Genomic DNA, 24379 nt, shown 5'->3' with positions numbered 1-24379 from the left:
CCTCTGGTTTTATTTTTTTATTTATTTCTGTCATTAAGAAAATGTTTCCAGGCTGAGCAGTGACATTAACTAGGCGCTCGGTGAGGGCAGAAGGATGGAAGCTGGGGCGTGGGGGGCCGGGGACCCAGGACAGACCAGCCCCAGGACAGGGCTTAGTCACAGACTTTGATACCCTCAGCAGTGACGCAAGTCCATGAACCTCCGCAGAACCTTGCTGGGCACAAGGAGGAGGGGCGATCTAGGGAGAGGCATCCGGGGCTCCACCATGGGGACAGAAAGCTCACGAGCCACCAGTTCCGGTGCAGGGAGGGCAGCCTCCAGGCAGAGGTGAGACTCCGCGCTGCAGGAGCACGGGCCAGGCCGAGGGACCGGCCTCAGGGTGGCACAGGCGTCTCCTAGAGGGGACACAGTTGGGCTGGGCCTGGCAGGGTGGTCAGGAGTTCTTCACCTGGAGAAGAAGAGGAAGGACATTCCAGGCAGCAGTCCCCGGGCACGAGGCCGCCCGAGGAGGGATGGGGGACGGTGAGCCCCTCAGGGTGCTTGGACAGCTGTGGCTGGTTCTTGAGGGGTCTGGACTTGATGCTGCAGTGAGGAGGCACCAGAATCCATACAGCAGAGCTAACAGGGGTGACGGAAGGGAGACCACAGTGCTCACTGTTTTCTGGCCACCCCGTAGGGGCCATTCCCCTTTGCTAAGTGACACCCACTCAACTTGGAGGCATTATCTTCCCGGGTGTGGGCCATCTTAGTGTGCTTTCAAAGTGCCCTGTTCTCCTCTGACCAGGGCTGGGCACATGTCCCCCACACAGGGCCAGGCCAGCTCTGGCATGTGGCCCTGGAATCCTGAGCATGCTCGTTCTGGCCGTGTCCTCAGGCGGACTGTAAGCAGCCGCCGCTGCTGCAGGCCCTCCAGCAGCTTGGCTGCTGCCCTCGGCCAGCAAGGGGCTCGGGCCTTCTGGGAAGCCTGGGGCTACCCGGAGTCCTTCCAGGGGACCCCTGTGCTCCTGAACCGAGACAGATGTGGGCTCCCTTGCTGACGACCCAAGTACTTTGCTGGCTGCAGTAAGAGAAGGTGAGTAAAGGCAGAGAGCGTGTCTCATCTCTCGAACCTGCAGAGAGGTCGTAAAGCAGGATGAGGGAAAGGCCGAGGCCGTGGACTGCCCGGACGCGTGAGGTCTTGGTTTTCCCTGAGGGCACTTATCTCCATCAGGGAACTTACCTTGTGTTCCTGTAACTGCCAGTGGGTCTGCCTCCTTCATGCCACTGTGAGCCCTGGGGGCAAGGACCAAACCTGGTTTGGCTCTCTGTCCCCAGTGCCTGGCACGGCTTGTGGCTAGCAGAGGTGCTCGGAAGTGTTTGCTGAATGAAGAGGAAGGAAGGAAGGAAAAGAGATTTCACCAAATTGCCAGGCACCACACTCACCACCAAGTATGAAGGAGGCCATGGGTACTTGGGATGACTATCAGTGCAGGGACTTCAGAGGACAGTGGCAGCTGGCCCCCCTTCCCAGCCCTGCACAGCCTGGAGGGACCACAGGGCCAGGACTGGAGTGAAGAAGAGATCCTGTGGCTCCTGGTATTATCTGCAGAAGTGCCCCGTGAAGGGAACAGACGTCCATGTTGGCTCATAACTCATAACTCCTGTGATGTGCTCCTTTGGGAGATGCTTTCAAGGGCAACAGCCCGTCCTCAGAGCTCCCAGCCCCACCCTAGTCACTAACTGCCTTCTCTATCTGAGATCAGATCAACTCCTACTTTCAAGATAATCCACTGCTCTCACCTGGCGGTGGAGAGGGTCCTGGTTTACTGACACTTGCCGTGGCCTGGCATGGTGCCAAGCTCCCTCTGTGGGTTATCTCACTCACCTACCAACTGCCTGCATGGACAGATGCCACCTGGGGCTCAAAGAGGTGAACGGCTGACGTGGTCAGAAAGTGCTCAAGCTCGGTTAGAATCCAGGAAGTTGGTGCTAGAAGCAGGACCATCCCAGCATCCTTCACCACAGGCCTGTACACACGTTCCCTCACCTGACTACACGGCCCACCTGTGTGTCAAGCTGTCGTCTTCAATGACAGACACGAAGTGAGGCTCAGAGAGGTAGTACAGCCAGCCCAACATCACCCAGCAAATGGGTGGTGGGCTGGGCCTGGATGAGGGTCTCTGGGGCTCCCTTATGTACTCCGCAGGACTTCTGGTTAAACCTAGTAAAGGTCAGGTCTGGCCCTAGCAGAAGAGACCCAGCCACTAGACTGGGGCTACAGACCTGCCTGTCCCCCACTTGGGAGGGGGCAGCAGAAGCTGTGCTTCCTGCCTGGAGCTCAATGAATCTGGTTCTGTTTCCATTCCCAGCCACTCCTCAGAGGGCTTCTAAAGGTCACTTTTTTCCCCTCAAATTCAAGTGGCCTGGGAGTCAAGGCCCTAGCTTCCGGACAGTGAGGCACCACCCCTTCTGGTAAGATGTTCCTCTGGTTCCCATCATTGTGCAATCAGGCCGAGGCACTGAGATGGACATTTTCCAGTATTCTTTGCTGTACCCAAACCTAACCACTTAGTGACAGATGCCCAGGGAGACGAGGCCCAGAGGGAACAGGGCACGAATCTTAGCAGGAAAGAAATGGCACACTCAAATCGGGTCATTAGAGGAGAGGTTGAGCAGAGAGGCTATTTACAAAGGGTGGAAGGCAACCAGAGGGATAAGTGCAAGGCCAGTGACATTGGGGCTCTTGCCCCTCTTAGGACTGGAGGAGGGCAGAGGGGTGGCCACCATACCCTGGAGACCGGGAAGGGCCACCTGACCGGAGCTGTGACTCTGGTCAGTGGAGGAAAAAATGTCTGTGCGAGGCAGCCCTGCAGGGAGGGGCTGGGAACAAAGTCCCCTGACCGCCCACTCCTCCCCACCCCTCCCATTCTGCTGGTGGCCCCCACTAGGAGCCAGAGTCAAGAGAGCCCAGTGATATACCCCAATAGGGCAGCCTCCTGGGGCGTGGAGAAGGGAGAGCGGATCCAGCAGGCAGACAGGAGCTGTGGTCACAGGGCAAGGTGAGGGGTCTGCTACTAGAATTCAGCAAGCATGGTACCCATCTTCCATACTGACCACCCCAAGCACTGGCTGTGGCTTCTCACTTCCTACAGAATAAGGCCCAAGTCCTCAGCCTGGCATTCAAGATCTTCACACTCCAGCTCCAATCTCCCTCCCTTCTCCCCCTGGGAGGGTTGCAGGCACTTCACACAGTCTGCACAGTGACTCACCATCATCATCATCACCATTTTATAAAGAAACCCAGCTTGCCTGACATGACCCAGCGGGGAAGTGATGCAGCTGGAATGTGAACCCGGGTCCCCTGACGCCAAAGCCGATGCTTGTCCATCTGTCATCCTGCCTCCTCACCAGGTGGCAAGGGTCTCTGGGGCTCCCTTATGTACTCCGCAGGACTTCTGGTTAAACCTAGTAAAGGTCAGGTCTGGCCCTAGCAGAAGAGACCCAGCCACTAGACTGGGGCTACAGACCTGCCTGTCCCCCACTTGGGAGTGCACAGACCACAAGACCATGTTCAGCTCACGCAACCATGCCTGCCTCACAGAACGGGTCTCCGGACAGGGCAGGGAAAGGAATGTGGAAGGTGAGCATAGGGTATGCTGCTCTGAGGTTCTCGTTTCACTCTCATAATAATCCTCCAGGGCAGGAATTATCCTCTCTGTTTAGAGCTAAGACACATTCATTTCAGCAAGGTGAAGGCCCTTCCCTGTGGTCAGAGGCAGTTACTGACAGAGCTGGGGTATGACTCCAAAACTGGCTGACTTTCTGCAGAGTGGTGCCTACAAGATCCTCAGTCCCTGTTTCCACCCCACTGCAGCGCTAGCTCCCTCTCTGAGCACCTGAAATCCCTGTGGCTAATCAGTGCTGTGGGGTTAGGCACATATACGGAAGCCTCTGTTAGAAGGAAAACATGTTACTGGGAAGAGAAGCATACCGGGCCAATGGCTTCAGGCCACCCTTACAGTTGTCCACACTGTGTGTACATGAGAGAGATTTGAAGGGCCCAGGTGCTCAAATGCCACCATTAGAGATTACTCCTTTGTCTCTCTCTGTTGAATGAAAGCAGAGTGCTGACAGGAAGGAACACCAGATGGGTGAGCCTTACTGGAGAAAATAAGGATGGAGGCGTGAAAACAGGAAGAGCAGGCCTGAAGGGTCATTGTGGGGACTGTCCCTTACCGGTGTCCTGGAGACAGCACAAGAGATGAAGCACGGTGTAACAGGAAGAGGATTCTAGAGATGCAGGTTTGAGCTGCATTGTAGTAAGTGTGTCTCCAGGTGAGATACTTGTCCCCCTTGACTTCCCTTTCCTGCCTGGAAAAAGAGGGGTTGGATGAGAAGCTTATACCCTGCTCCAAGACCCTGTGGCCACAAGGCCCCCTTTACCTGCTGTTAGCTGGTGAGATGCCAGGCAGACGGCCCCCGTCTTTGTGTGACTGGGGTAGAATCCCCGCTCCAGCCGGGGCAGAGTCACGAGGGCCTCTCCCCTGCTGGGACGAGTCCCAGGATCGGCATCCTCAGAGGTGGCCTGTCTGCTGACAGCTGTGTCTCCCACCAGCACAGTTCACTTGCTGCTGTTCCCGGGAAGTGACAGCAACTTGAAACAAAGCAATTAGGATGAAAAAGAGGCCCAGCTGCAGAAAAGGAAAATAAACAGACTGGCCTTGTGTGTTTTCCACCACCAAGAGGAGCAATTCTTCATAGCATGGTTAGAGCTTCCCATTTCAGTCTCCTCTGCTCCATGGAAAGCAGAGATGTGACCTATAAGCTGCTGCCATTCTCAGATCTCACTCCTCCAGGATTTGCTGTGGACCCCACAGCTCATCACATCCTCTAGTCACCTGCCCATCCCAACCCCTGCCAGAAATGATACCCCTCTCATCCGAAATTCGACAGCCTCGCTCTACGGGTTTTTTCTTTGATTAATTCATCCATTCATTCTTTCAACATCCATTGAGCACTATTCATTCATTCATAGGCATTTATTAAGCTCCTACCATGTTCTAGTCACTGTTCTGGGTCTTGGTGAAACAGCAGTGAATGCAGACAAAAATCTCTGCCCTCAGGGAGCTCAAGTTTTAGTAGGAGAAAACAGACACTAAAAAAGTAGAAATATTGCCTAGTAGATGATTCGAGATATAATGGAGGAAAATAAACCAGGAAAAGGCAGTGCAGAGAAGGGGGAGGGAGATTTAAAGTACAGTGGTCAGGAAAGGCCTCGGAATGCAAGCGATGTCTGAGCAAAGGCCTGTAGGTGGGGAGCGAGCCAGGTGGCTAAATGAGAGGATGTACCTGACCGAGGGGCACCCTGCAAAGGCCCTGAGGTGGGAATGTGCCCGGGGTGTTTGAAGAACGGTAATAAGGTCAGGGGAAGAGTGGCAGAGCCAGGGTCAAGGAGAAAGTTTGTGGAAGACTGGAGAAAGCTCCAGAGAGCTGGGCTCAGGGTTGTCATGAAAGTTCGGGAAAATGCTCCTTGCTGCTGGGTTAATTTTTTTTTTTTTTTTTTTTTTTTTTTTTTTTGTGTGTGTGTGTGTGTGTCTGTCTGTGTGGCTGAGAATCCCAAGTCCTGGTTCCAGGTCCCTGCTCTGCCACCTGGCTGGCTATGTGACTCTGGATGGCTCATTTCAGCTTTCTGCTGGCTTCCTCATCTGCAAATCAGGCGTCCTACCCATCCCTGCTGAGGGTGGTGGGCTGTGGGAGGGAGAGCCGAGGTTGACCCCTGAGGCCAGAGGAGCAGGTGGGCTGGATTATGAAAACCACCCCCACACTTCTGTGAGGACAGAGAATCTGACAGCGCGACCTTGCCCCCCGGACTTAGACTTAGCCAGTCATTAACACCCTCCTGAAGAGGGCAGTTCACTTCCCAAATACATCCTAGGGAAAGAGAACCCATGGTAATCTTCCTACTGCAGGAAGAGGAAGGAAAGGGCTGGGTCCAGGGAAGCAGATGAACCCCAAAAAGAGGAGGTTCAGAGAGCAGGGTACCAGGGTGGGGAGTGTTAAGGAGCCTGGCAGAAACACTTGGTCCATTTCCGAATGTCAGCCAAGCAGGAAGGCAGCAAGAGAAAACAAGCACGTGGTCCTGGGTTCAAAGCCAGGCTCTGCTGCTTCCTAGTTGTGCCTTCTCCACCCATGACCTTTGGGTGTTTTGGGGTTTTGGGTGTTTTCCTTTAACAGGAGAGTGAGGGTGTTGGCAAGATGCCTACCATTTAGAAGTTTTACAAAATGTAAATAAGTCAACTGTGCGAAGGCTCTTTGTGAACGCTGTGTTAAGATTATGCACAAAAGACATCTCAGAAAGGGCTGCTTTGGATCAAGGAACCACCAAACCCCAGGAGCCAGCAGGCCCCATCGGGTTGGCCCGTGCAGCCAGGTACAAAAGCCCGCAAGCACAGAGCCCTAGGGGTTGAGAGAGCAGATGGGCTGATGGGCCCCGAGATTCCAATTCTTAGGGTGTTCAGTCTCGAGTGGTCAGGAGGAGTGAGCAAGGGGGAGAGCTCTCTTGTACTATTTTAAAAAATTATCCATAATTTGGAAATAGGCAGGAGGAGGTCTGCATAGCTTTTCAATGTCATTTTGGAGCAGAGTTGAACAGCTAAGCTATTTAATTCTCCAGGGGAATATACCTTTGTTTCACTATTTACTACTGATTAGGGTCCTGACTCTGCCATGTTACATGTTAACTTACACATCTGCATGTACAAATAGGTATGTACATGTATGTGAAGATGCAAAGCATTTTAGTCCAGTGGAGAACCAAAAAAGTTATGGTTTTATTGTCCCATAAAACATTAACCAGCTTCATCTCTACCTTAGCAAACTTATTTCAGAATAGCTTTTCCAACTAAACATACAAATCTCTCCCTAAATCTCCTTTGAACCAGCTTTACCATTCTTCTGGTTCCCCTATTGAGTTAAATAAATCTTTTGACATATGATTAAAAAAATTATACTTTGACAGAACCAAAAAGTGAGGGGCTTTGCTAGTTACTCGGCCTCTAAGCCTCACATAATCATTTGCCACGGAGAAAAGCTTCCCACCTCCCAGGACTGAAGCAGGGCTGGCACAGGAAGCTGGATGCCAGAGTACTTTGCATGTCGTTCACAGGATGCAAAAGTCAGGATGGACGGCTGTGACTCATCAGATTAGGCTATGCCAGGGCTAGAAGGTCCTGGGCTTCTGAGGACAGCCTTCTCCAGGGCTTGGGACAATCAGGGAAAAAGAAAGCTGGGGGCAGCCTGACCCTAGGCTCCATGCCCACCAGGTGCCATGCTGATGCTGCAGTCCCCACTTGTGATGAGGCCAGGATTTCCTGTGGGTACTGGAGGACCACTCAGAGCAGTCTGCCCAGGGGCATGGAGAAGCTGGAAGACTGGGTGTGCATCTGACTGGAAACAGCACAAGAGTCCTCATCTAACACCAGGTCCCTAACTAGTGGCTTCTAGAGCCTGGATTCTTTCAGGACCTCATCATTTTATTCAGTAGATGAGAAAGGGCCCCCCCTCAACCCACACATTTAACATCACAATGCAATCTCTGCCCTTGCTATCTGCATATGTGCAAGACTGCGTGCACTTGCGTGCACACACACACACAGAATGATGTCAGTCAGGGGTCCAGTGAGCAATGCCAAGGTCAGGAACCACTAACTCTACACAGAGGAAATGGGTACAGAGCCAAAGAGAGAAAGGAAGAGGAATGGCATGCCAGGCCCAGGGAATGGCAGGCGCAGAGGCTGGGAGGAGAGAATAACCTGCAGAATGTGGGTCAGGAAGATGGGGCAGTTGGCCCTGCTAAGGTGGGCTCATACCTGAAGTCATGGAAGTTAGTAGCCCACTGTTCCTGGGGTGACAGCAACAAAGAGAGGGGGCAAGGGGCTTACAACTAGGTTCTCCTCTGGGGGTCTACATCCTGTAAGGGGGTGTGAGCAGCCTTTTCCCTCTCAGAGGCCTCACTCCAGGTTCAGCTCAGCTATTGTCTCTACAAGTGGACCTAGCGTCCCCTCCTCCCTCCATACCTCCATCGAAGCTTCTCTGCCTTAACGGCTGGGCTCAAGGAGCCTCTTCCTACCTGCCCCAGACTTCCCTCATCTCTCTCTCTCTTCTGAGCTCTCACCATCTCTGCTGTCTAAACCTCCCCTTTCAGCAGCTAATTATGCCACCTGTCTTCTTCATACAGTTTGTATCCTGTCATCCTTCCTGGAATTACATGTTTTTCCTTCCCCCTACCCCCTCACCAATTCCCTTTGCCCTGATTTCTTCAGTACTTTGTTTTATTATATTGTGGGATTTTTTGTTGTTCTGTATGTTGCCTTCATACCTCTGTGGATTAAGACAAGTGTGTGTAAATCTTCTATTGTCCTGGGCTAAATTCTAAGCCTTGTGGACCCCTGTCCAGCAACTACACTAGGCTTAGCACTGTGTTGGGCATATGATAGGTGCCTGTTGATTGGCAGTTTGATTAACATCACTTAACCAACTCCTAGTCATGCTCAATTACTGGCCCATTCACACACAAGCCTAGATTACTGAAATCCTACCTCCCCACCCCTTCCACTGACATTATGACCCACCAGCTCTCTGCAGAGCCCAAGTAATTTGAGGGCTCAGGCCCCAGCATCGTCGTTGCTCTGAGCTTCTCCGACATGTTCACACCACCAGAGGAACAAGACCCAGCCAGACAGCTGAACCATGGAGAGCGAAGTTCCCAGCAGCTCCCAAGGCCAGCTTCACAGATTCTGCCACGGCTCAGGGAAGTCTCTTGGTACTCCTCCAAACTGTGACCCTGGGCTTCTAGGGCTCACAGTTCTGGGGTTGTCGAGGCCACAGGCCCTGGGGCGCCAGAAGGCAGCCTCAGGAGAAAGGTCTGCAAGGAGCCCGGCCGCGGGAAGCCGGCCTTCTCCCTGAGCAGCCGCCAGGTGCCGCCCTCGATGGCATAGAGCATCGTGAACATGCGGTTGACGGTGTAGACTGTGTCGCCGCGCACCACGGCCGTGAAGAGCGCTCCCTTGCTGTTGACGAACTGGCCAGGAAGCGCCGTCCACTGGCCCGTGGCCAGGTTGAGGCAGTCGATGGCGCAGTGTAGGAAGTCGTCGGAAGGGCCGTTGCGCACCACATAGAGACTGTCGCGGTGGGCCACCATGCAGTGGCCGTAGCTCTGTGGACGCCGCAGTTCGGCCACGGATAGCCAGGTATCTGCCCGCACTGTGTACTCCACCACGGCCGTGGTGGCAGCCGGTCGCCACAGACACACGAAGAGGCGGCCACACGCCTGCGCACAGGGCGGGCCTGCAGCCGGCTGCGGCAGGTCGGCCACAAAGCTCCAGCATTCCGCCACCGGGTCATAGCGCTCCACGGAGCTCATGGGCATCCTCTGGAATTCGCCGCCGATCGCGTAGAGGCGGCCATCAAAGCCGGCCAGCGCCGTGTCGTAGCGCGGCTGATGTGGGCTGGGAAATTCGCGCCAGGTGCCGCCGTCGGGATCGTAGCAGAAGCCCAGCTCCACCACCTCCTTGCTGGCGCCCCGCACGCCCCCCACGATGTAGAGCTTGTTGCCCAGCGTGGCTACGCCTGCCAGCAGCGTGCTGGCCTCCAGGGGCAGAGTGGCTAGCGTGCGCCACGCGTCCTCCTCCTCGTCCAGGTAGCACACTGTGCGCGACGCGTCCTCCAGGAAGCCAGGTGCGGGCGTGTGCGTGCTCACGGCCACGTAGCTGCTGGGCTGTAGCGCCGCCACGTAGGCGCGGGCCTCGGGCAGAGCCAGCTCAGCCGCCAGCTCGCGCGCGCCGTCGCGGATGAAGAGCGCGGCGTTGTGGAACACGCCTTGCAGGCCGAAGGCGGCGGCCGCGTCGCACAGTATCGCGCAGTTGTCTGATGTGAGGCTGTGCTCCAGGTAGCGCGCCAGCGCCGGCGCCTGCAGGAAGGCAGCGCACTCCACCGCCTGCAGCAGCTCGTCGGCCTCCGCCAGCACGGGCCGCTCGCCGCGCAGCACCTGCAACGTGGTGCGGAAGCCGTCGGCGCTCAGCGTTCCCAGGCGCACCTCGGCCTCGCGCGCCTCCCGCATGCCCGAGCGGAAGAGGCCGCGGAAGAAGCCGCAGTGCTCCACTAGCAGGTCCTGCTCTGCCTGGAAGAGCTGGCCGCCCACCCACACCTGCACCGTGGCCTCCGGGCCCCGCGGCATGGCTAGAGGGAGGGGCGGGGGCCGCCGCTTGGGGACTGGATTCAGAGGCCACTGACTCCCGGGCTCCCCCGTAGCGGACAGAACTTCCCTCGGGGATATAAATATCTCCCTGGCTAAAGATAGTACCGCTCATGTCATGTGGCAGGCAGGCTGGATGGCCACGGGCCCGGAGGGCATCCAGAGACCTGCAGGGTCACTCACTTCCTTATAAGAAATAGTAATAGTGACCATATACCGAGCACCAGTTGCTTGTAGGGCACTGTGAGGGCTGCCTACTAAGATACCCCATTTAACTGGCATTAAAGCAACCATATGTCTTTGAGTAAGTACCTTTACCGTGACCCTCTGTTTCCTCAAAATGGAGCCAATAATAACACATATTTCATGGTGGTGGAACAATTAGCATAAAGTGTTTGGAATGAGGCTGAATTTACATGATTCGTCCAAAGTCATTTGGCTGGGAAGAAGCAGGGACAAGATTAATACATAGATCGCCACCACATCCAGTGGGCACTAGAGACCCGGAGGTAGAGCAAATAGAGTGGGCCAGGCTGGGAGCCAGAGCAGGTTCTAATTTGGCCTGTTCCTCTGCCCCTGACTCTGGGCTAGCCCAATCTCTTTTTGAGCCTTGGTTTTCTTCTCTGCAAAAATGGGAAGGTAGCAGGTGAGTGTTCAGTTAGCCCCTGAATGGAACACTTCCCATGGGAACGGGAAGCTTATGTTGTTCCCCACCTGCTACTCCCTACTCCGGCATTGCTGTGTGTACATCCAGACCTTGGGAAAAGGAAAATGGGGCTGATGAGGGGATCGTTTGTCTGTGGGTGGGAAAGAGAAAGGCTTCTTGGAATAATAGCTAACACTTAAATTGTAGTATGTGTTAGGCATTTTTGTAAGCACTTAAACTCCTATCCTTGCAATAACACTAGGAGTAAATACTATTATTTCCCCTCATTTATTAGATACTATCCATTTATTGCTTATAGCAACACTATAAGATATGATTAATTTCATAGATGGGGAGACTGAGGCACCAAGAGGTTTAGTTACATGCCCAAGGTCACATGACCAGAGAGTGGCAAAGCAGGGACTGGTAGTGCAGCCAGCCTAACTCTAGGGTATGTGCCCCTGACCTCTGTGCTCTGCTGCCTCTCTGTGTACAAATTCTGGGCAGCAGCTCATGCCAGGAGGTCACAGTTGGAAGCAACTTTAGGCTGACATGTCAACCCCCTCATTTACAGTGGAGGATCAGAAAGAGGATTGCCTGGGGTCCTGTAGCTTGGGACAGACAGCCCCAGGCCTCCTGCTGCCCACCTGGGGCACTTTTTCCATTGCAAATAACTTTCCTAGGTAACCAGCTAAGAGTCTGGTTTCCAAAATGTCAGGTGGAAGGGAGCTTGGTTATCTTCTGCTACTGCCTCATACAGGTGGGGAAACTGAGGCACAGATGTGTGTAGGATGCTAAACTGCTATTCAGGAGATGTTTGACTGTAAGCTTTTTTCAAGAGAATGGAATGGCTCATAATGACAAAGTCAGAGTTGGAAAGCGAGTGGGGAGACTTCTCTTCCCACTAAGACACACACATGAACAGATCCCCATGTATGAATCTGCAGACCCAACATGAGTTCCTGCCAAGGAACTCTCACCTAGTTTACTCCATCAAAGCAGGGCTGGGATGTGGGGAATGACTTGTGTGAGCCTGGGAAGTCAGCGGCCTGGAGGAGGCAGCCAGAAATATCCTGGACCCTCTGCCCCAGGGACCGGACAGGAAGAGGAGGAGGAGATAGAGGGAGTAGCCAGGAGTCCCCATGAATACTATCCCAGGCCCTCTGCCAGCTTCTCTCCTTTCCTGAGGCCAGATACAATCCACCTCCTGGAGGAAAGTGGGCTCTCCTGATTCTGTCCTTGCTGGTGGGTAGGGAAAGGGTATCCAAGTGTTCCCATTTCACAGATGAGGAAAAGGAGACCTAGAGATGGGATGGGCTTTTCCTTGGTTATGAAGGAAAATATGGGACTGGACTGAACCCTTTCCTCTGACCCCAGGCCTCTCCTCACCTACACTAGCCTTATCTTATGGGAGGGAAACAGCTGCCAGCCACTCAAGCTAAGGGGAGGGTTGGGGAGGCGCTCACTCTCAGGGGGCTACAGTTCCCTCACAAATGGCCTGTCTCAGGCACTTAGTAACTGGCAGACACAACAGACAGAACCACTGTCTAGACTTCTGAGAGGAAGAGTGGGAAGGAATGCAAACACCTCCTGGCTGAAGCATGCTTTCAGTCCCAGTTTTTCACAAGTCCAGACCTGGCTTGAGTGGGTTGGGACACTGGTGCACACACCCAGCTCCCACACTCAACAGCCAGGCAATGGGGTGAGGGTCACCCAAGGTGGGGGTTCTTGGTTCTGAGACTGGGCTGAGGATCAGCCCTTTGGCCCCTCCCCCAAGGCCCCAGTGGGGTGTTGTCTGTAGCTGGTGAGACTTTCCTCCACCCTGACAGTGAGTGTCCCTCTGGGACTTAGAGAGGACAAGGAGCTATCCTAGCTGTGGGCAGCCCACGGAGTTCCCAGGCCCTGCCCGGCCCCACACCATCCTCCTCCTCCACTTTGCACTCCCCACCCTGTGAGGCTGGGGATGGGGGTAAGGAAAGGGACTGTCAGACTCTGAGCCTTTGTAGAGAGCATGCCCAGCCCTGTTCATCTGTCTATCCGCAATGATTGACACACAATAAGGGGTCTGTTAAGTGGACTTCTGGGCCCTAACCTAATAGAAGTCCCCAGTCTGATGGAGGAGACACAAACCCTGTCCCAGGAGAGCCTGCAGTCCAACAGAGGAGACACAACCCTTGCCCTGGGAGACCCTTCCCCAGCCTGATGGGAGACCTTTGGCTTTTGCCACCCATGGCAGTATCTCTGCACCCAGGGTAGTGAGGAACTTGCCTGGACCTGAAGGAGAGCCCTGGACTGGGATTGCTGCTGGGCTCCGATGCTGGTACTACCACTAACTTGCAAAAGTATCCAACCACTCCAGGCCTCAGTTCTTCATCTGTATAGTGGAGTTTGGATCTGAGTTCTGAGGTTCTGTTCAACTTTGACAACAGAATCTATCATTGAACAACCTCTGAAGTGGTTGTCATATTGTGCCCCCAAGGAATGCAGTGACATCACGAAGGGATCCCAAAAGCTTAGTTTTATGTAGAATGGCCCCTGGGTGACAAGAGTAGGATCTGCCATCTAGAAATGCTCACAGGCCCTATATGTCTAGACCAGTACCTGCCCCACTGGTTCACTCCAGAGCTATCTATTGAACACCTGCCACAGGTCCGCTGCTGGGCTAGGTGCCACATCCTTGCACGCGGGTTTTTTTTTTTTTTTTGAGTGCCTGAGGATCTCTTATAAGACCCTGGAAGGCTGGGGGGCAGGGCTATGAAGAAGGCAGCTTTGGCTGCCTGCCCTGGTGGAATAACCTTTCTCTTGACCTAAAGTGTCCAAACTTCTCATCACTAAACAGTTGTGGCTTCTTGGTAGGTGGGTGAGAAGTATGTGCTATTCACAGCCAAGGGGAGTGGAGGGAACTATCATTTACTTTTTCGGGCCACAGGCCAAGCTCTGGATACAACACTTTCATGTTCTCTCATGTAACTCTTAGTATTATCCCTATTTTAAAGATGAGGACCTGAGGCCCAGAAGGACAAAGCTTATTCCAGAGCCCATGTTTACACACTACTGGGCCTATGGGGGCCACAACTTGCCTTCTCTCCTGCAGTCCTCTAGTGAGACTGGTTCTCTCTCCTAGATCCCATCCTGAACGAGTCCGTCCTCACAGGGCTGAGACCAGCCCAGGATGTGGCTGGAACTTGGCTCCAACTTTTTCCTTCTCCTGCAACTCAAAAGAAAACCCTTGGCCTTTAGCTCTGCAAGCATTCTGGCCTGAGAGTGTAATCTAAACAAAGTGGTCCCAACACCTTAGAGTCTTAATAACACAGCTGGTTTATCATGATCTCCCAGAAACACAATTAGGCTGAGTCAGTATTCATGTTTTGTCCTGGAAAATAATTTTCCTTTGTGGTTGCGAAGTTGCTACCATCAGGCTTTGTCTGGACTCTGCTCTTTGACCTGGGTTTCCATGGTTTCCTTTGCGCCTGGGTGGGTACATTAGCTGGTGGGTGGTGAGGGGTTGGAGGGAGAAGGGCAGCAGTGAGAGATGTCCGAGACTTCCACGCCCTTCCCTACTCTAGCCTGGAGTGTATCTCAAAAGAGGCCACACAGGTTCTAAAAGCACTCAGACCTGGAACCCACGGCTGATTCAGTCACTCTCTATTAGGCTGATTCACATTATGGAATTTTGGGTTTATTTTCCCCTTCCTTTAGTATTATAGATGCGGACACCAAAGCACAAAGAATTGAGGTGACCTGCCCAACGTCAGCGAGCAAAAGAGCAGGTACTAGATCCTAAGTGTCCAGATTTCCCACGTGGGCCCTTTGCACTGTCTCCAGCATGCCCAGATTTACCCTGGGTCCCAAGTGGAACAACAGGTGACCCCTGCCAGGCTCATGCACCAAGCCCAGAATCATTATAGGCAAGAGGGAGTGCCAGGTTTTGGAACAAATAAAGTGCCCCGTTTACACACTAGGCCACAAACACATGCAGCTCATTAGCACCTGTCAGGGAGAACACAGGGATCCAGAAGGGGCTAAACGGGGTTTTTGAAGCTGAACCCATAATGGCCATGAAATGATTGTGAGGAGGTCTCTTCCTCCCCCTCTAGGAGCCAGAGTTCTGCAACGATGCCTGAGAGTCCCCCACACCCCAGGGTAACGTGGTTGTGGAAGTTGTGTGCCAAGGCTGAGTTGACTGTGACCTAGAGAAACCACAGGGCTTGGAGTTGAACCCGGCAGGCTTCCCGGAGGAGGAGGCGGAGCCGACTGGGAAGAACAAAGGGAGGGGGTGGATTTTCTTGCTGGTGGGAAGAAATTGAGTGGAGATTCAGTGAAAGGCTGGAAAAATCTTCCCCCTCTATTCCCCTATTTCGGGCCTCCCGCTCTCCGGTCCCTGTCCTTCCCCGCCGGGTCTGGGGGCGCTCCTTCCCGAGACAGCGTCCGGCGCCAGAGCGGGTGAGCGCGCCCCGCGGGGGGCTCGGGCAGCCCGTACAAGGAGTTTGGCGGCGCTCGGAGCGGCCCCGCCCGTCGGACTCCACCGGCCCCTCCTCCCTGTCGGCTCGGCCCGGCCCGGGAACGCAGCCCGCTCGGCGCGGGGCCTGGGGCGCTGACACCGCCGGGGCTGGGCTCGCGACTGTCAGGGGAGCCCGCGCCTCGCTCTCGAGGGCCCCGACGGGCGGGCACGCTCCTCGGGGCCCTTTGGCCGCGGACCCTCGTCCCCCTTAGCAGCGTCGCCATGTCCTCGGTGTTCGGGAAACCCCGCGCAGGCAGCGGGCCGCAGAGCGCGCCCCTCGAGGTCAACCTAGCCATCCTGGGGCGCCGCGGGGTGGGCAAGTCCGGTGAGTGGGGTGGGCAAGTCCATCAGTGGGGTGGGGGCGGAAAGGAGGGGGCCCGGCGGGGACCCGGAGAGGGAGCGGGCAGAGGATGCTGTGGCCTTGCGTGCTGGCAGGCTCCTCCACTGACTTTGGGGTTTCCTTCCCCCAGGCGGGTTGGGTGAGACTGTGGTTTCCTTCGTTGCCTCAGTTTCTCCGTGGCTTGGTCCTCTCTCTGCTCTGTTCTCAGCTCCCCCATCTCTCATTGGCCTCCTGTTCCTTGGCTGTCTTTCCCTCTGTCTCCCCACTGTGTCTCTGTCCTCAGTGTCTGTGACCCCAGCTATAGGTCCTCGGTTTCCCCCCTTCGTCTGTCCGTGGGTCTCCCAGCCCCCTGCTGGCCTTGCTCTTGCCGTCCACCACCTTCCATCTCCTCTCGCTGGGGCCAGCAGTCAGCCCTGGGGACTGGCACCAAGGGGACCCGTCAGGCACTGATCCCCAGCCCAGGGTTCCTGTGAGCATCCCCACAGCCTTACTATCCCTTGATTTAGGCTGGGGGTGAAGGAGCCTCAGGACCCTGAAGGGAGGTGGTAGAAGTCACGGGCTGTTGGGATTTCCCAGGGAGGCGCCACTCCCCATACCCCACTCCAGTTCCCTGGGATTCTGAAACAAAGTGTATATTCTTACCAAATGTATTTGTTTCAAGTCAGATGCCTCTCTTGACTTTCTGGGAGCATATTGAACTGTGGTGGTTAGTGGGGAGTGAGGGGATGTGTCACCATAGAGACCCAGAAAAAGAGTTCACCCCTCCTCCTGCCACTCACAGTCCTAGGCAGCTGAAGGTTAGAGGGCAGAGGGGCTCTTTTCCAGGGACAGCCAACTGTTTTCCAGGGCACGGCTGGCCAGTATGGGCTCAGCTAACTATGGGTTTCCTTCCCCAGAGGGTTCTTTGAGACTCACTTGGGGCCTGCTCTCCACTTTTGAACACAGCCCCCTGGTTCTGAGAGGAGACTGAATCATGTGTTCCTATGAAAAAATGCGCCCTCTTCCCTTTGAAAATTGTTATCTGTAGCTCTGTCACTGGTACAGTTCAGCCAGTGACTACACAAATGAAGAAATTTAAATTTTAAAGTATGTATTCCCTGGGTATTAGTTTGCAAAATGACACTGTTAGGAATCCTGGGAAATAATTTTTAGAATTAAAAAAAATATATCTCGTTACTTCGTACGAGTCCAGGATAATAGTTGGCTGTCCCTTGGCTTTATGTGGCTAAGTTCTGAACAAAATCAGAGTCCTGGGAATGCTTTCCACCTCGGGAGAAGTTCATTTTCGAGTTTTACATTCTTTGAGACACCCTTGAGGAGTGGGGAGGCCCTGGACAGAGCCACGACTTGAGACCCAGAGGCCTGAGGACCAGAGCGTGTTCACTTGGGCTCATACCCCTCCCAGGGATCATCCACTGCTAACTCAACTCTTATTCTCTCTTCGGCTTGTACCCCAAACAGGGATGAATGCCCCACATTTCAGAATCTATGTGCTTTGTCCAGTGGAAGACATCTCCCTTCAGTTAGGGTCTCAGCAGCTGATCCTAGGGTAACTGGTTGCATGAGTCCTGACGCCTTAGTCCAGGTCTTCACAAACATCCCTTAGGCTTGCCTCGTACTGCTTTCCTTGCCATTGAAAAAAGAAAAGGAAAGATCCCAGGCCAGGAGGCAAATGGAGGGACGTGGTTCCCCGTATTTCTGGTTTCTTCTGAGCCTCTCAAACCAATTTCCTCAGCTGCCCAGCTTCATTCCCCCATAGAACTGGTGTCGGCCAGGGGTCACGGAGGCTAGACAAGGCCGCCCTCAAATGAGAGGAGCAGCCGCCAGGGACCAGCCGCTAGACATGGCAGGGAAGACTGAACCAAGTTCTTTCTGCTTCTTGCAGCCCTGACCGTGAAGTTTCTTACCAGAAGGTTTATCAGTGAATATGACCCCAACTTGGGTAAGAAACCACTCTTCCCCTTTCCTACAGTTGCGTCCCCCCAACACACATACCTACCCCTTGGTGGGCCCAGGCCTGACCAGGGCACATCTAGCAGCAGAGGGGAGAAACCTCAGGGTGATTTGGCCCACACGGCAAAATGTTTCAAGTTATGAAAAGACACTCTTCCACAGTCTACCCCAGACAACGTGGGGTTTGGCCCAATTAAGAAAACTGAGAAGGGCTGATTTGCCCTAAAATATGAGGTGTGATGAGATTTTTAAAAAGTCAAACATAGTAGAATGTCCACATCCACTAAGTAGTGTCCTTCAAGATGGCCACTTAATGAACTTTTCCAGAAAAGCTGAACAAGACATTTGAGAAGTTCTCTAGTGGTACTGGCTTCTGAACCAATTTTTGAATCACACAAGAAAACCAGTCTTGTTTTGCAGCCATATGATGGTTCATTGGAAAAAGGGGTGCTGGTGTCAGAACTGAGTTTGACTTGTGGCTCTGCCACTTAATAGTTGTGCAACCTTGAAGCAGTCACCTAACCCCTCTGAGCTTCTGTTTCCTCATCTGTAAAATGGGCATAAAAATACCTATCCCAGGGAATTACTGTGAGGATTAAAGAACTAACACATGTAAAAGATCTAGCCTAGTACTTGACCCACAGGAGACACTCAGCACATATTCACTTCTCCTTCCTCCTCAGATGGCCTCCCATCTGAGGTAGCTGAGATGCCCTCAGATTAATCAGATCAGTGTTTTTAAACATTGTTTTTTACAGCAGGACCTTTTCCTCAAATAACCTCTTACATGGACCCCAATATCTAAAACTAAAAAAAGCAGAATTTCATTAATATAAATGTCACATGTATGTAAAACCCACATGTATAATATTTATTCATTGTAAACTGTCCACTTAGAAAGATGGGGTGTCTGGGTGCTCTTGGCTTTTTGAAAATGGGGGTTGCTGTATTAGGGTTGTTCCATTCACAAGAATTGAATAAAGCATTTGTGGGACCATCTGAGGAAACCCAGGGCTCAGGAGCACAACCTGGAGCCCTTCCTGATAGAGCATTTCTGCAGCAGGCCTCAGAGAGTCGCTGTGACACCTGGAGGAAAGAGCTCCTTAGCCCTCGGCGCCCACTGGCCCCTCAGTTCAGGCTGGAATATTGAATCCCAGTGTCCGAGCAGGAAGGGCCTCCAAGCTATTTTTTGGTCTGGTGGTTTTCGGAATGGTTTCCTTAAGTAGCAGAATCCCTTCTTACAAGGAGATCTTAAACAGAACCCCAGAGTGTCAGAGAAAGTGGAGGGTGTCCCCTAGTTAAGTCAGGAGTGCAGGACAGGTGATTCACTCCCTAAGGGGCTTGTTTCTCCAAGCTTGGTGTGACCACCTGCATTTTGACACAACCCCTGGTGCTACAGTGGAGGAAGTAGGCCCCAGGGGCTGAGGCATCTGAGCCAAAGTCACTCCGAAGGTCAGAGGGGAGCCCATTTTGTTAGCAGAGGTCAGGGCCCGAGGGAGCAGGACACGGGATGCAGTTGTGTGCTGGCTGGAGAAGTGTCGGGAGAAGCCAGAACATGAAATCAGACAGAGTAGGGCAATTCAAGGCAGTGGGGGGGTTGGGGAAGGTGGGAAGGAAAGGCACTCAGCAGTGTCTGGGAAGGGAAAACGGGATTCCCAAGGATGGTGCCTCACAGGCAGATTCTGCCTGACTCAGATATTGCATGGGGCATACTTATACTAAACATTATTAGCTGTTTATGTTAAATTCAAATTTAACTGCCCATCCTCTATTTTATCTAGCTACCCACCACTGGTCTCCTCCTCCTTGCCCCCAGCCGGTACCCTTCCTGCAGGGTCCCACCAGAGGAGCCTATTGTAGTGATGGTTTGAGCTTCCGGGAGTTCTGTCCCCGTAGAGGACTGTCTCGGCGGCAGCAGCCCTGCAGTGGTTAGTCACCTCAGCCTTTGGTATCTCACCCCGCCCTGAGAGCCAGCGCACTGGACAGATGGCGGATGTTCTGCCCTCGACCATTCTGCAAGGCCAGTGCCACTCCTGGGGGGTTCTGGCCGTCTGTCTCAACAATCTGGCCACTATCCCATGGCTGGTTCTGGTAGCAACGGAGACTCTGGGACCAGAACCTTTCCTTCTGTGGAGAAAGGCCTGCACTTCCAAGAGGAGAGATAGACAGCCAGAGAGGTAAAACAACTCTTTCCTGTTCTCAGATGTCTTCCAAGAACTTGAGGTCAAAGGGAGCCTCTTGAGGGAGGAACCTGCGTTATTCATTCCCATTTCCAGCATCAAGCGTAGTACTAGGCACATGTTTCAATGCTCTTAAACATGGATTGAATCTTGGCTTTAGGAGTACCTTTGAAAGAAGAGCTCCTATTATTACCCCCTTTGCACAGGTAAAGAAACTGAGTCAGTGATTTGTTTAAGCTCCTGGAGAACCTCAAGTACAAAGGAAGATGAGACACCACTCCAGTTTTGCTCTCCACTAAGGTCAGCATGTGCTACAGAGAGCCTGGAGTCTGAGGTCTGTGTGGCACTGGGCTCTGAGGGCCTCGGTTTCCCCATCTGGAAGATGGGACTAATAGACTGTGTTCTGTCTGGGTAAGAGTTGTGCCTTGTTGTGGGATGTGACTGTTAGAGCTGTGAGGAGCCGAGGGGCTCAGCGGCTGTGAAAGGGGTTGACCTGACCTGTGCTGAGTGCTCCAGGAGCGGGCAGAGGTCTCCAGGTGAACACCCTTCTCTCACTGAGGGCCTGGGGTATCTCACCTGGCTTGCCCAGGGAAGAATGACAGCTTCTCACCTCTCTTGTCCAGCAAGGATACAGGCACCATTTCTGAGGCATCATCTTACACGCAGTCTGACGAGATCTCCTTTGGTGCTTTTTCTAAAGCTATTATTACTGTAACAGAGAGAAAAATACTTTGGGAAAAATACCCTCTCTTAGCATTAAACTCTTTAGGACATTATTTAGAACTAGGAGTTGTGAAACCTGTATGTTTAAGGACCCCAGAATATCCAGATGAGAGGACAAGATAGGGGCCCCCACCCCCTCAGAGTCACCTCACTTGCAGAGGGAGAGAAGCTGGATAAGATGGTCTCTGAGGCGTCTTCCTGCTCCCGCATGCATGTTGCACATCCTCACCTGGGCTGGGAGCTTCTGCTCCTCCCCTGTACTCTGCCCAGCTAGAGCTACAGGATCGGTTGGTCCATGGAGCAAGGGGGTCCCTACAGGGAGACTCCCTACAGGGTCTCTACAGGGAGATTCCTGCCTCCAGCCTAGAAGACCCAAGTTCAAGCTTCCTTCTACCGACAGGGAGCTGTGTGGCTGTGGGCAAGTTCCCTCCTTCTCTGGGCCTCATTCCTTTGTCATATGTTTACAGTAGAGCTAACAGCGATCTCGAAAGGCTGCTGTGCTCTGAGGGACTACAGGAGACCATGGTTGGGCTAATATTTTTCCTTGGGCTGGGCAGGACACAGTACCTGTTTGGGGGTGGAGGGCTATGGTGCACCTAACGGGTGCATCAGACAACTTTGGCAGGAAAAGAAAGAAAATCTGAACAAGATGTAGGCATCTAGGGGCAGCTCTTCTTGCACCAAATATAGTTAAACATTTGGGGCATATTTTCCATTCGATTTTTTTTGTCTTTGAATGAATGCTGCTCTTTATCCAAGTCCCCACAGCAGGCTGGGGATGGGAGCTGTCTGCGATTCCTGCTGGCTGTTAGTGGACCTGGCATGTGTCCAGGCCTGGCTTGGCTGCCAGTGACCCTCAGAGAAAAGTGTTTGTGAATTCAGCCAGGGTTGGGGGGTACTCTTCTCACAGTGGCTGCTGCCAGGAAGGCAGAGAGGGCCCCAGTTCTGCCCAGAGGGGTTTTCTTTGAGGTCACCGGGGCATGGGGACGTCCAGGGAAAGGTGAGGGTCAAGTGCACTCACACAAGAGGTCCGGTGGCACAAGGGCAGGTTGGGGGTAGGGAGAAAAATTGCCAGTATTGATGGGAGGGCCTCTTGCATGCCCAGCTACTTGCTGCTTTCTCAGGCTTGAGGTCGTGAGAACTAAAGAACAAAAAAGTTAAAACTCATAAAATCCAAATAAGGTCCGTACTTTAGTTCATAGAGTGGTACCAATGTCAATTTTCTGTTTTTGATCATTGTACTATGGTTATGTAAGGTGTTAAGAATGGGGGTGCGGTGCAGGGTACAGAGGAACTCTCTGTACTATTTTGTAACTTCTACGTGAGCCTAAAATTATTTCAAAATAAAAAGTGGAAAAAAAAATGTCACCTAGGGATGTGAGATGCCCTGTAAACTTGGGAGCCCCACAGTGCCCACTGCCATGTACCAGGCATTTATGGTGTGGGCCAGGCCCCATGCCCACCAACCCACCCAGTGCCACAAAGCCCTGTGACGTAGGGCAGGGACATACATTCAGCACAGTGCCTGGCACAGGGTGAAACCCTGAAAACTGTTAGCCGATGTTCTCACATCATCCCCATTTTAAGATGAGGAAACAGAGTCTCAAGAGATGAAATGCCTCAGCCAAGTCACACAGCTAGAAAGTAGGTGAAGTTGGCTTTGATGCTCCATTTCCAACCTAGAACTTTTGACTCCACTAGGCTCTTCCACTTTTATTTGGACATGGATAATTTTTGGATTTTCTAAATGGGGCCTGACACCCCCCCAACCTCCCACCCTGATCATATTGTTTGCTTTTTTTCTCCTTCCCTTCTGGGGCAGTGGAAGGATTGTCCTTGAGGGCTTACTGTGGGCCAGGGAGTGTGGTTGGAGGTGGAAAGGGTGGGGAAGCCTGGGGTTCAGGAGGGAGGGTGTGGCAGCATAGTCCCTGAGGCCTCTGCTGCTAACTGGGCCCTCAGGCCACACACTCCATCCTGTAGGCTTGGTGGGCAGACCCAGAACACAGTCCCGTGCCCCTGGCATGTTCTGCCAGTGGCCTCTGGTGCTCTGAGCCCTGAGAGGTGGAGCAGCATTTCCTTGGTACAAGGCTCTGTGCCCTCCATGTAGGGCAGAGCCAAGGCCTTTCTGGGGATCCTAGCAAAGCCAGCCCCAGAGCAGGTCCCCAGAGCTGCACACAGGTCCAGCCCAGAGAGAAGCCGGGACTCAGACCCAGTGCGCCACGGCCTGGCCTGCCCTGCCTCTGACCAGGCTGACCGTCTGTGTTGCAGAGGACACTTACAGCTCCGAGGAGATTGTGGACCACCAGCCCGTCCACCTGAGGGTCATGGACACTGCGGACCCGGTAATATTACCCCTATCACCCACCAAGAGCTGAGGGCCCCTGCAGCCTCCTGAGAAGTCCTGGTCCCAGAGTGGGGGCCTCAGATAGAAATTTGTAAAGCTTTTAAGTTCCAATTCACTATGTGACCCTGAATGAGGCATCTCGGTGGTGCCCGAATCTCTTCATTTGCCAAGCGAGAAACGGGGCCTGATGGCTGCCAGCATGAGCTCTGAGATCCTGTGCCATGGGGCTTGGTGCTCATGCACACAGGGAGAAGGTACACACACATGTTTACGCAGAGGCCCCACTTGGCCCACGTGCCTCCTGGCACACACATTTCCCCTCTGTTCTCACCACCCCTGACAAGGCTGGCTGTCAGTTATTCCCAGAAGCCAAAGGTTCAAAGCCATGAGCATGACCCTAAACCGCGGGTGCCCAGGGACAGCCATATCTCTGTAGGGGCTCTGCCAGAGTCCTGGCTCCAGGCCCCAGAGGCCAAGGTCTTCAAGTCTCTGGCTGGGTGGTGGGAGTGAGGCTCATGAAACAATGTTTCTTTTCACACCAAGCCAAATCCACACTCAAGTGTCCCACTGAAAAGGGCTCTGTTGGGGAACAATATACAAAGACCCAGGGAGCAGGGGGGTCGGGATGGGCCAGCTCAGGTGAAGTCTCTGACCAAGGCCCCCCTCCCACCCCAGGACACCCCCAGGAACTGTGAGCGCTACCTAAACTGGGCACATGCCTTCCTGGTGGTGTACAGCGTCGACAGCCGCCAGAGCTTTGAGGGCAGCAGCAGCTACCTAGAGCTGCTCGCTTCGCACGCGAAGGAGACGCAGCGTGGGCCCCCTGCTCTGCTGCTGGGCAACAAGCTGGACATGGCCCAGTACAGGTGAGCACAGGAAGTCTGTCCCGCGTCTCCAGAGCTCACTTTCCTCACGTGTAAAGCCTGGGTATCATCTTTAGGGATTATTTGGCGACTGAGACGAGTAATCCCCTTGAATTCAGGTGAAAGACGCTGTGTTGTAAGGGTAAGTGGGCACGGGCTTCCAGGCAGCCGTGGGTGAGAAGGGAAGGGCATCTGGGGTGCACAGGGGCTGGACCCCAGTCAGAAGGGGGGCCACCCTTCCATCCTCCGCCTCACCCTTTCTTGCCTGAGTCTTCCATTCCTACTCATCACAGCTATTTGGTTATCCAGTGCCCAGATTCTAATTCTGGGGAGAGAGGCTCTGTTTGACTCCTTAGGTCAGGTGTCTGCTCTCGTCCAACCAGCTCTCGCCCCGGCCACATGCGGACCCAGGCTCACTCCCACAGTTGGCTGTGCTGAGGACTGGTTCTCTCACAAAGGGCTGGACTTGAATCAGAGGTCACAACGGGGCCAGGGGCATATTACCACTAAACACTGCTGCCATATTTTGCTTGCCTACACAGTATTTTAAAAGACCTGAACACTCTCTGGCAGCTCAGCTTGGGGCATGCTGTCTCCA

At 53.6% G+C, this 24379-nt stretch overlaps 2 protein-coding genes across 5 annotated transcripts in view; one reads left to right on the top strand and one right to left on the bottom strand.

Annotated features, from left to right (window-relative positions):
• Nucleotides 1-11202, bottom strand: KBTBD13 (kelch repeat and BTB domain containing 13). Of its 4 annotated transcripts, none has more exons than XM_073212001.1 (4): nt 4423-11202; nt 4216-4350; nt 1220-1359; nt 1-448 (listed from the first exon to the last, which is right to left on the bottom strand). In XM_073212001.1, exon 1 carries the CDS (start codon nt 10211-10213, stop codon nt 8837-8839), a length of 1377 nt encoding a protein of 458 aa, XP_073068102.1. In that variant the 5' UTR covers nt 10214-11202; the 3' UTR covers nt 1-448; nt 1220-1359; nt 4216-4350; nt 4423-8836. The 4 variants fall into 4 exon arrangements, 3 of the variants coding, with proteins under 3 accessions (XP_073068102.1, XP_073068104.1, XP_073068101.1); XM_073212003.1 differs by having other exon boundaries at nt 8610-11202; XR_005059012.2 differs by lacking the exons at nt 4216-4350; nt 4423-11202 and adding an exon at nt 2044-3086.
• Nucleotides 11203-15406: 4204 nt separating this feature from the next.
• Nucleotides 15407-24379, top strand: part of RASL12 (RAS like family 12) — a 12956-nt gene continuing 3983 nt past the window's right edge. The window contains exons 1-4 of the mRNA XM_017651570.3: nt 15407-15703; nt 17604-17660; nt 22843-22916; nt 23594-23784. Of these exons, the coding sequence (XP_017507059.3) occupies nt 15601-15703; nt 17604-17660; nt 22843-22916; nt 23594-23784 (425 nt within the window). The 5' untranslated portion in view covers nt 15407-15600. The remainder of the gene's footprint in view (nt 15704-17603; nt 17661-22842; nt 22917-23593; nt 23785-24379) is intronic.

The sequence above is a fragment of the Manis javanica genome, chromosome 8 (genome assembly GCF_040802235.1).
Source record: "Manis javanica isolate MJ-LG chromosome 8, MJ_LKY, whole genome shotgun sequence".
In the NCBI taxonomy this organism is placed as follows: Eukaryota; Metazoa; Chordata; class Mammalia; order Pholidota; family Manidae; genus Manis; species Manis javanica.
The sequence above is the reverse complement of the archived record's forward strand: the minus strand, read 5'-3'. Positions and strand labels throughout refer to the sequence as shown.